The sequence below is a fragment of the Meleagris gallopavo genome, chromosome 2, assembly GCF_000146605.3.
Source record: "Meleagris gallopavo isolate NT-WF06-2002-E0010 breed Aviagen turkey brand Nicholas breeding stock chromosome 2, Turkey_5.1, whole genome shotgun sequence".
Classification (NCBI taxonomy): Eukaryota; Metazoa; Chordata; class Aves; order Galliformes; family Phasianidae; genus Meleagris; species Meleagris gallopavo.
Genome location: NC_015012.2, coordinates 5,162,801 through 5,175,171, shown reverse-complemented (window position 1 = coordinate 5,175,171; position 12,371 = coordinate 5,162,801). Strand labels below are relative to the sequence as shown.

The following is a 12,371-nucleotide window of genomic DNA, read 5'->3' as shown; positions in this document are numbered from 1 at the left end:
TTTTTTTGCCAGCCTACAATTCCATTTTTCATTGGAGAAGCCGATGAATAGGAGCTTTTAGCATGCAGACGTTGTGAGAAATATTAAGTCCTGTAGATTTAAATGAATTTCAGGTAGAATAAGATTGTAATTTGGGAAGTAGACTGACTTCAGCAGTTAATTCGATGCAGCATAATAGTAATTCAACATAATGTGCTCATGCCATTAGACTTGCACAGAAAAATGCTCTAAATAGGTATAATGAATAGTTTGGATTTTGAAAACCTAGGAGAGCAATTTCACCTTGAATCATAACTGGCATCTCTCAGAATGGTTGTACGTTACGAAAATTCAAAAAGGTGTATGCATTCAAGTAAATTCCAGTACCACCCTGGGTAAAATTAAATTTAGTGGCACTCAAACACTTCTGGAGATGCTATAGAGGAAACTGTAATCCTGATTCAAGGAATCTGCAACATGCTGGGCTTAAAAACAGAGGCAGAATTTCCCAAGGGGCTAAAATGCAAGTCCTGTTTCTTTATTAATGGAATTTAGATACTTGAAGATCTCAATTCTTTCTAGCTTGGTTCCGAAGTCATTTAGGTACCTCTAAATGTGCCCAGAGGGAAGGTGTGGATAGAACTGCTGCTTCTCTCTTAGCCCTGGGTTAGGTCCACCAGCAGCACAGATCGCTGCAACATTAGTGGCAATGCAGTGCCATACAGCAGCCATGTACACAAGGCTCCATAGGTCCTTTTGATAGTTCCAACAAAAGCAATGGCTAAATTCCTGGCTATGAAAGCAATATCTTATTTTTATAGTTCCAGCATAAGTAAATGTCTTCCCTAACAAATGAGCTACATTACATTGTTTGATAGGGTTTTTCAATCATATCTCCTCCTATGTAGTTCTTTAACAAACAAGTTTGCTCTAAGAAGCTAAGAGCTTGCCTGTGTGTATCACAGTCTAATTGGCAAGATATTTGCCAGCTTATTAAAGAAAAATACATTATTTCTGTTAAGGGAAACCCCTAAACAGGGGTTTCTTAGGAAACACAGCCAGGCTAACCACACAGCAGCTGATTTCACTGCAACAAACGTTCTGCTCCCCACACAGCTGTCTGTCTGCCTCTTCCCCAGCAGCACTTACTCCTGTGCTTTCAGGTTTTCTTTTTACCATTGATAAGAGGACATGAGAGCAAAGACTCTTGAGGAGGCACCTGGAAGTTTAACATGGGAAGCTTCCGTTTTGGGGGCAAATTTTTGCTGTGTGAAGTTGTATGTATAGGTGTGAGGCATACAAGTATGGGGTAGGATGAGGCAATATTTGCTTGGGAAGGCCTTCATTTCTGCCTAACTACTAGGTGTTATTATCTGTAAACAGTCTCACCTCTGATTAGGCCTAATCAAAGTGAACAGGAAGGATTTGATTAAAACAAGTCAGTCCTTTATTCTTTGCTTGTATAATGTGAAGCCAGTTAATCCAGCCCTGAGCCTAATTAATGTCTGCCAGTCTGAAGGAGACAGCCCTCTGCTGAATATTCTGGCTAGCAGTTGTGATTTGTCATTTTTAAACAATTTTGAATCTGTCTTCATTCCCCTGAAAAATCTCCTTGTGCTTGCACAAGCCATGTGAGACCAGAGCAAGGCCTGCAATGCCTATGGGACAGATAAATTCTGGAGGCCTTTATTACCTCTGACTTCCCAAGGAAGCTCTGCAGAACTTTGATAGTGTCTCGTACTATCGTTTTTGTTAGGAGAATTCAGCCAGCCTGCCTGGTCTTTCTGCAACAGATACCGGCCCTGGTGATCATGCTGTAATTCTAGAAGCTTTCATTCCATATATTTCACAGAACTAAGATCCTTTAGGCACAGGGTAGTCTCCCAGGCACTAAGTCTTTCCTCTCTGTTATGAAATCACAACGGCACGTAATGACCTAGGGGTGTGTGCAGGAGATGAATGTGTACAGATACCGAGGTGACATTAGATATATCCTGAAGGGCTTGAAATACAACCTGAGGTATTGATATTACCTGCTGTCCTGCTCACATATTTTACTGAGATCTGCTTTATGATATCTTATAATATATGTCAAACTGCTGGGAAAAAGAAGTGAAGCCGCATATTTTCCTCTTTTTAAAAACAACAACAGCAACAACAAAGCATGCAAAATCACAGAAGGCCAAAACACTCATGAGCAGTTCTATCTGCCGGGTGGAGAATGGCTGGAGGTGATGATACTAATCGTAGTCTGTGTACGGTCCCCCATACTTCCATGCTGGTTTACTGCAAAGCAGTGCCACCTTTATTTTATATTCTTGCTGCCTGCCAGTTCTTTCCCTGCTCGTTCATATTTAACAAATCCAGAAATGGATCTGAAAGTACTTTTAGAGAGCAGTCAGAGCATTATGCTGGCAATTACTCACACCTAATTAGCCGGTTAGCCTCAACAGGTCCCTCAGGGAAGGGGAGATTGCTTTAGTGGCAAACACAGGGCAGAAGCTTTGCTGTGATGAACTGAATTGTTCATCGAGGACCGAGCTATCCTTGCAGAGAAGCCTGCTGGAACTGCTGGCTGGATGGAATGCCTCTGTTTGGGCAGCTTGAATCCCCCTCGCTGTATAAAGTTGGGATATTTGGCAGAATTTGGAGAACCTGGTCCCTTGAAACTCAGTTCATATCAAATCTTCCTATCCCTGTCATCTGATCCTGACCCAGGTAATCCAGTCCTATTGGTGTTTAAAATGTGATCTCTGTGTCTTGCAGGAGGCAGAGCCAGCTTAGCTTGCCACACTCTTGCTAAGGGCTTCTTTGTTCCACACTTGATATAAGCTGGTTGCAACCACAGCTTTCCTCTCTTGGCAGCCTGCTGATTCCCTCTGACTTTTGCCAGCAAGGGAAAAAAAAAAAAAACGAACAAAAAACCAACAAGCCACAGAAGAAGCAGATCCAATTAGGAGTTTGAATCCTATTTTTGTTGGGCAGGCATAAGATCTCTTTGGATTCTGTATATAGCATCACCCCAGACAGGGCCCTCTGCCAACCTGAAGTTGCCATGAGACACCATCTCCTGTCAGAGTCGTTTAAGCCAGGCTTTTTTTCTGTCAGTAGAGGTTGTTGTTAGCAATGATGGCTGGCATTTCTCTAGCTCTTCGTATTTGAAAAACCTCCCTTGAAGTCTTTGTTTCTCTCCTCATCCAGACACCAGTGAATGGTCTAAAATAGAAAGTTGCTTAATTTGGGAGAGGGCCCCGAAATGTTCATTTTCCTTTGCATATGGCTGACAGTTTCTTTCTAGGAGACAAAGGCAGGAGATGGCTGATTTCTGCAGTAACGAGGGGCTCCTGCAGCAGGCTTTGCCTTCTGAGCGGATCCTTACTTCTGTGATGGCAGATTGGCAGCTAAGCATGTTCCTCGTTCTGGGACAGACTCTTCCTCAGGAATAGCTGACTTTGTGAACGTTCTCTCTGAAATAGGTGCGATAATTGTAGCATAATGCAGATTTCCAGAGTCAGGGATGTGCTTCAGACTCTTTTTTTTTTTGTTAATCAGATATCTTTCCTATAGAAAACAGCTGCTGATACCTGCATATGCTTTGCTCTATGAATAATTCAAATCAAGATTTGATTTAAAGCTTGCAGCACTTAACACTAGTCAACAGAATAATTATGTGATTGATGCCAAGGGAAGCTAGCATCTATATTAAAGGGAGAGAAGAGCCGATGCTAAAAGTTAGATGAGCAAGTTAATTATTCCTGCCTCTGCCTCTGGTGACCTTCTGTGACCTTGGGGCAGAGATTTTTCACCGTCAGGTGGATGTGTGGGTGTCGAAAGAAAGGGGGGAAAAAGGAGCTATTGTTTCAGAAATCCCCAAAGCTTGGTGAGTCTTATTTAATGAAAATTTGTGGTGCTTTCAGCTCTGTCAGATATCAGTGGGCGGTATTTAGTATGCTAATTGCAAAGTATTATATTGAAAGAATTTAAAACTGCTTTTTGGGGGGTTCTTTTTGGAGGAAATTGCTAGAAACAGCAGCAGGGGAGGGTGTTCCAAATTCCTTTCACTTTCTGGAAGTACCGGAGTTGATGAGATTTGAAACCGACCAAAGTTTAATGAAAAATCCAATTCTTCCTAAGCTCTGCTATTGGTCTCTGAGGCTGTCGCTGTTTGTAATGGATTATGAGAACAATGTCATTGAACTGAATTCTCCTTTAATATGACACAACTGAAAGGATGATAAGAACACTTTCACTTGCGAGGAAGCTTTTTGATTGTAATAACTTTAATAACTTTAAATTAAGTTATGGATTTATGTTAAAATATATAAAATTATGAGGTCCCTACATCATGATGGAGTGCAGAAATCATTAGAATGACTTTGCTGTGCTGATGGATCAAGCCTGAGATGAACGCTGGTCTACTGATAAAGAAGTGAACCTTATTAAAATAATAATTTTTAGTAAGCTTTCAAAACGGTTACCATTTTGCCTTTAGCATAATTAAACTGGAGGGAAAGCTACTCAAACCAGTAAGGGAAAACTTTGGGCCTCTCCTGACTTTCTCCTGTCTTGCTTTACTTTCTAATGCTTGGAATCCAAGAAGAAAGCTTGCAAGTGTGATAGCACAAATTTTAAGATAAAGTCTGTTAAGATTATAATGCGTGCCAAGAGAGGAAAAATGCTGCTTTTCCTAGTTTGACTATTTTTTTTTTTTTTTAAACCTGGCTTTCTATCTTTACAAATCTCACCAAGTGTCTTTCCATTCTGTAAACTGCAGTTCCTGGATGTGTGTTTAGGCTGAGTAAGCAGTATGGACTGTTTACAAGTTACCCATTTTATGCTCCTGCTATACTGCTGGGGTGCTGTAACCCTGCCTTGAGACATTTACAGATTTGCAATTAGGATGTTTTCTGGTAAACCAACAACATAGCAGGTGAAGTGAAACTCCTAAGCACATTTTGAAGAATACTGATTACCAGACTAAACGTGGAACAAACGACTGTAGGCCTGAAAGGCTAACAGGCAAAAATGAGTGGACACGACATTTAGAGTATTTGCAGCATTCATGTAGCTTTTTCTTTAAAAGTTAATCATGCAAAAGTGAAGTTGTTATAAAATAGAGCTTTTTATACAAGGAAAAATGATTTAGATGCTATTCGTGAAGTGCTGGTAGGATGTCACAGCATTAATTTATATAAAATCTGTACGTGTTCCTACATTGGCACCCTGAGCTTGCCAGCATCAAAGACTTTATTTTTTGAAGGGAGCACATCAAAAGATACCAGTGTGCTTCTCACCCGGTTTTAACTCAGCACAAACAACAGCATTGCTCTGTAAACAGAGAAAAATCATACCTGCTGCTGGAAGTGAATTTAATATGAAAGCTCTGAAAACAACTCTCCCTCTGCTCATTGGTTCCCAGCAGAGGAGGTGATCTCATCTGAGCCTTGCCACTCCAGCAGCTTCCAGTGGCCTCCTAGGCTGCCACAAAGTCCATATTGAGTGCCTTCCACACCTCCAGCAACGTTTTCTCTCCATGCTCCTTGTTGATGTGGCCCTGCTGCTCTCCCTGCCCGCTGTCACCTTCATTCTTTGCCCATTCTATCTGAATGAGGGAAGCTTGTTTCCATGCACCAATAAGGAGCTCTCTTTATTTTCTCTACCACATTCTTCAACTTTGTCCACACTGCAGCAGACAGGGCAGAGCAACCTTCCCCCTCACTGCCTCTCCACAGCCCTTTAATAGGGGCATACACACTAATTGTGTGAGCTCTGTTTTCCATCCACGGGAATTAACTCCTAATCAGCGTATCTGGGCAGAGCAGCCTTAATTGCACTGAAGCAAAAGCTTCTTTGTGTCAAGGGCACATCAGCTCTGTGCTGTGCTAACATATCAGCATTGCAAACAAGGGCAAATGCAGATATGGGATTTAAAAGAGGGCTAATTTGTTCAGAAATGGTTGTTGAAGAGCGCATAATGCCAAGCCATATGGCTGGAAACCTTCACAGAAAATGAATTCCATCATAATCTGGTATAGTCTGCTTGTTGTCATTTTCCCAAGTATCTTCTTCATGTTCAAAGAATCTGTGATATTCACAGAGCAACTCCTGCATGCAGATCTGGGGAAATAAGTATACCTGCTGTTCCTAGTGTTTCCCTGTCAGATAAGTGTACGCTTATAGCAGAGGGATTTTATTTATTTATTTATGGCTCTTCCGTTAGAGCTTTTGTGCCAAAACAATGAGTAATGGCTCTACAGCAAAGGCATGACACTCAATTATCTGGCCATACAGACCGAGGTGAAGGCAATAGGTCTTATAATGTCTCCAGTGAGAAATTTTGGTACCTTTGAGCCTTCAGTAGCCATAAACTGAAATTACTGCAGTAACTTTTCAGCACAGTGCTAAAACTCTAATGGTATGCTATGTTTTACATTTGATTTTCCACCATACTCATCCTTCAGGCATTACTGGACTGGGACTGCTTTAAAGGGCCCTACTTTGGGAACTAATTATGACAAATGCTGATTTGACATCTGTTGCTCACTTTAAATTACCTCTTAGGCTGTTGGAATTCATCTTGAAGGTATTTTTGTAATGAATATTTTTCATGAGCTCTAATACAACCTGTGGGAGATCTGAATAAAAAAGAAAATCCACCAGTCCTGCCAAGAGAATACCTTACGTGCCAGCTGCTACTTTTTGTTGTTGTTATCCTGCATTCTGTGATATTAATATAGCTGGTTTCCAAGGTACTCTAAATATATAACAGGCTGTTATATTATGGAGAAATTCTCCTTGAGAAGTAAGTAACTAGGACTGCTTCCTGAACGGTCCTCTTTCATAACCCAGAAGTTGCTGCATTCAGATGACTAAACCTTGTGTTTTTTGTAAGTTATTGTGCTATTCTGTCTTGTAGATGTATTTCCCACTGCATCCCAGATTAGTGAATAACTTCTCAAATTGCCTTTTTCCGTGGTCAGTCTGTACAGAGCAAAGGTGTTCAAGATGAGATTTCCCTTGCAGCTATTTGGGTGACATTTGGTAATGTTTTATCACCTGCCTGATCAACATCTTACCTACTGTGACCATTCAGAATTTATAACTGTGGCTTATTAAACTATGCTAAATGATTGTAATAATTCAACCCATATGCGAAGGAAACCCCATCAGGTTTCTGAAAGCTAACTTTGTGTTAATATACATCTGTCACAATTTCTGTGGATATAAATTGATGCAAGTCACGCAGCAGTTGGTGAATATTAACTTTTGGGAAGAGGAATGCTTCTTACGTGTCAGACTTTTTTAAAAATAAAAATGTTCAGAGGGCAACTCAGTGAAAAGATGCTCTTATGTTCTGAGATGCGATGGAAGTCATACAATATTTGTGCAGATGGCCTTGATCAAAACAAATCCTTTTCCACACGAGGTTCAAAAGGCTTGATGAGGAAGATTCTAAAGTCCTTTTGTGTCCATATGTAGTGAAATTCTGCAGAATAGATTTGAGGTTTGCACCTGCTGCAGTGTTTTGTAATGCTAGACAGCAGTATTAGCAGGTCATGATTAGCAGAAGCATTACTCTAGTGCAGAATAAAGCAGTTAACAAGCTTGGCAGGGAAAGAAAATGGGAAATATTTATTTTCTACTTTTCCTCATCTTAACATGGACATTTCAGGAGATGTGTTTTATGATTGATTTAAATGCTGATGGTTACTAAAAGAACTCAGTCCACGGAGATGTTATTATGTGTTTTTTTTGGTACTGCTGTTTGTTTAATTTTTCCAAGCATTTGTAATCAATTTGACTTGATCGAGAAAACCTTACAACATCTTGCATTTTGTTCCACAGACATACCTCAGGAACTTTTTCACTGCAATGCTGCAATCTCCATCATCTCCGCTGCACATTGATAAAGTGGGGTCGACTCTGTCAAAACACACCATCTGTGAGTTCTCACCGTTCTTCAGGAAAGGAGTTTTTGACTATAGCAGTCATGGGACCAGCTAACTTCTGTGCCAGGGCCCTCGTGTCAGAGGAGCACAGTTAGTGGTGCCTTCACTTCTGTGGTATGAGAGAAATGAAGGAGAGGAAGAAAGCATATCTTCTTTCATGGCTGAAAAGCTGCATCAAACCAACTCTAGCTAAAGACTGCTACGCCCTGATGCTAGCTTTAGTTCTTTCCCACTTCTCATATTAGTGCCTGCGTTTTCCTGGCATGAGGTACACAGACATTGCTCGTGAATTGCGCTGTTAATACTGTACGAAAGCTCTGACACTCATGCTGGGTTTGGATCCACTCCTCAGTGGGAGCACTTCTTCGTCTTTGCTCAGACAATTTGTTATGGTCTTGTGAGATCATCTCATGTTCGCTGTGTTGGCATGTCATACTGACAGAGAGTAGTTTCTGAGCAGCCTTTCTGTTTCTGCCCAAGCTGCTCCTTACGGAACATTTCCTGTTTTGATTTCTTACAGCATATTGTGGTATTTAAGGTAATGCTTGTACTCCACTGTTGTTTCTTTTTTTTTCTCCCAGAACGTATATTTTAAGTGTTTGTCTGTGTGATTTAGTTTTTCTCAGAAGATTTAAAGAGCCTGAGTGACTTGAATGTTTACAAAACATACACAGCAGAAAGAATATAATTTAAAACCTTTAAAAGTCTTCCACACTTGGGTATTTTGAAGCAGAACGAATCACTTGCTGTTAATTAAGCAGTAAAGGAAGCAATAGTTACTGAAGAATGCAGTAGGCATCTTTTCACGTTTTCTAATTACCTAGACCGTAAGTGGATACTGTGCAGTGTACAGAGCTCAGAGCTATGCATAAAGCTAACTCAGAGTGCTATATTTCTTTTTTGGAAAACAGCTTCTTCATAATAACATAGCACTGTAAAACCTGAACTTTATTTGCATCAGTTAAAATTTACGAGATTTTACTAATAGTACTTTAAAATTACTCAGGACATATTCAAACTTGCACATGTATATACAGTTAGAACTCATATTGCTGCAGATCCAAAAATATGTATACACTGTGACTGGAACTGGGTATGTGTACATGTTAATGTATAATTGGTTGTAAAAAAGCAGAATTAATCAGCTTTTGGTTATTATTAAAATGCATCCTGGAAGGTAAGTTTAGGAGTATGAAGCATTATTTGTGAGTTGCCATCATTGACCATTGGTAGGTCCTGGTAATCAAACTGTTTCTTGTTGTGGACAATGATTATTAAAACCTGAAGCAACAACATCGGTAACACATGACCTAAATTACAAAAACAGTAATGCTTTATGTTTAGTTTGATAAATAAAGACCGTTTTCCACTACTAAGACCATCCTGCTATGATAAGCATTTCAAATTTAGGAAAAAAAGAAAATAGGAAGAAACTGACTAAAATGGGTCACTTAAAATTTGAAAGTATTATGATTATTTTGCTTTTCTTCAGTGAAAACAGATGTGAAGGTAAAGTTTCAAAGCCGCCTCTCGTCAGAGTGATACCAGGGTAGGCTTAAATGTCTTTCAATATGTGTAACTCTACCCAAATGCTGTTAAAATACCTGTCTCTTGGCACCTTGAGTTAGGAGCCAGGTTTTTAAAAGCAAAGCATTCAGTCAAACCTGTTGATTCCCAAGCTGGTTTTTACATCCCTTATCCCAGCTGTTCCCAGTCTTCCTTGTGCACTTCCACACTGGAACAGTCTTTTCAACTGCGTACCATCGCTAACAGAGACCTAGCCTTGTCATCCTTCCTATGCCCCATACTTCTACTGCTCTTCATTCTCTCTCAGGACCTTTCTGTGTATGTATTGCCCCCCTGGACTAGGAAGCCATGTTTTCATTTCCACTCCATAGCTTGCTTCTTTCTTCACTGTGCCATTCAGCTTTGCTAACGCATCCTGAAGGAGAAGGACAAGTCTGGGAGCTTGCTGGGTTCCTATGCAAGTGGAATGACTGTTATTTAATGTTGCTGCAAACATTAATGGAAGATTGCTATTTTCCCTTGTCTGTATTTACCCTGGTAGTACGTATGAGTGCTTCACAGAGGTAGAAATTGGGCATCATATTGCTATTTCATTCTGGTAGGGGAACTTTGACCCTAAATCATGCTTCAGTACCAGAAAGTCTTTTCAGTCTCTCCTGTCCTGGCCTTCTTCTCCCTCACTACACTGCCATATGATAAAGAATTAGTGCTAAATAGTTTTTTAAATGAATTTTACATAGTTGTTTGTAGATCATTTCCTGAGTCCCACTTCTGTGAAGGGGCCAACTTGGCAGAGCAAGAAATAGCAGGCTGCTTTATCTGCTGTGCAAAAGAACTTTCTGCAGATTTTCTACCTGAAAAACCATTGGTGTTGCCAAGCATTTTCCCTCAGCATCCAGTGCAGCACCTGACAAGTGAAACTGTCATGCCACAATGCAAATGCTCATTTACAAGAAGGACTGAGTGTGCAGGACTCCCAGAGGCAAGTCACGTGCCTGGTGTCAGTTTGGATTTGGAGAACCTACTGGAGAAAATCACAGTTGGACAGAGAGTTGAATGAAAAGTATGAATATTTCTATTTTTCACACGGATTTAAAGAAGACTTGTGCTTGGTTCCTGTCTACAGTACAAATTAATTCAGGGACGACCAGATGCTCTAGTGGTATAAATCTGCCAATAAGGTGGCTAATTTGTGTTGGCTAGTTTATCTGGCCTGTAGCATTTAATGTGTAGATTGCAAATAACAAAGTAAAGGCTGATTAATCACTCAATTTAAAATGTCACCAAGTTAAAAGATAGAGAAATGCAAGTGTAAGCATGCAATTAGGACCGCAGCCCCAGGCCTCACTAGCTTTTTCCATCTTATATATTCTTCAGTGTGATCCAGAGTGTAATAAATGATCACAACCTAAGGTGAGACTAAGAGGCATCTTTTAATAATATCATCACCTATGATCTTTAAGTCAGGCTATGTCTCTTCAGAAGTTTTCAATAGAAACTGAGAAGCATGTTGAAATTATTGGCCATTTTCAAGATGTCCAAACTGCATCCCTGTAAAGTTTTCCTCAGGCTATAGAATTTTCCATTAATTTTACTTTCAGAATATTGACTCTTGTGAAAGAGTCATCTCCGGCGCTGCTCGTTTTTCAGAGTTCCTCTGTATTTGTGCTTGTGGGCTTCATGTCAGCAAAGTCCTTAAGCTAAAGCTTAACTTTTGTTTTGGGACTATTTATATGTTAAAGGAAATGATTATTTGTGCTTTGCTGAACTGGGGCCATTGTTCTTGCCCTCCTCCCTAAAGCTATGCCTCTATTTGAGTCATCAGACCATTTGGCTCATATCCTCGCTTGACCCCATAACAATTTTTCATCTGTAGTCAAGCACCAAAAAAATATAGTGTATATACATAACGAAACTTCTTTTAATGTTTAATATTTTTATTTTAACATAAAAAAGGGAATAACAAAAGCATAAAACCAGTGTGATGTGTGACTCTGTCTTTGTGACGCTGACACATCAGGCTGGTTCAATGGCAGCAGCTGCAATTCTCAATTAGCTCTCAGGTGTTCGACAGATTTTTGATGACGTTTTACTCTTTGTGTGCTTCATATTTGCCCTAGTTTGAGTCAGCACTGCACCGTGCCCTCCCCGCGCTCTGGTTTCAGCCCAGGCAGTGCCCATCGCACACCGATGTGGGGCTGTGGGGAGCGCTGGGCGCTTGCTCAGGGCCGGGCCGGGCCGTTCAATGAGGCAGAGCTGCCGCCATGATGGCGGGAAGGGGGGTGGCTGCAGGACGGGCAGCTTGCCGCCCACAGGTCGGACGTATACCTGCCCTGTTCCTTTTAAAAGCAGTGCTTTTCCTCTGGATGTGCTGCTGCATGTAGGAAAAGTGTTACAGCAACCCTAAAGCCCTGCTGCTGCTACCTAGCTCCTGGCATTCTCCTGGCTCTGCAAGAGCCTGCGGGTTAAGTCTTAATGTAGGTATGTGAGGGAAAAAAACCCAACTGTGTAGAGTTTGGTTGATTACTTCAGGTTTTTTTGCAGTAGTTGCAGATGAAGTGAGGAACTGAACTAAGTAAAAACAAATGAAAAAACAACTGTCTAGAACACTGGATGTGTTGCTCCAGACATCCAGACAAAGCTTTCCCAGTTAAATCAGTAAGCTTTTAAAAACTATTGCAAAACTTCCTATTTGTTGCCCACGTGAAGCGTCCTATATATGAGAATGAGAAACGTACTGGACTGAGATAAAGCTTGCAGTTTTGTAATGTGCCAGTTTGCTGCTTTATCTTTCCACTGGAGCTCTGAAGCCCTAAGAAATAAATTTCTTTAACTTGGCAAGATTCTTATATCCAGCCCTGGGTTTGTTTTTTCTGTATTTCTGTAGAGCCTGGGAAAAAAGTAGATAGCTTTTGC

At 40.6% G+C, this 12,371-nt stretch overlaps 1 protein-coding gene across 1 annotated transcript in view; it reads left to right on the top strand.

Moving 5' to 3' along the window:
- The window catches only part of KIF16B (kinesin family member 16B), a 122,010-nt gene extending 112,701 nt beyond the window's left edge, over positions 1-9,309 (top strand). The window contains 1 exon segment of the mRNA XM_031552295.1: positions 7,825-9,309. Coding sequence (XP_031408155.1) covers positions 7,825-7,983 — 159 coding nt within the window. The 3' untranslated portion in view covers positions 7,984-9,309.
- Positions 9,310-12,371: the final 3,062 nt, after the last annotated feature.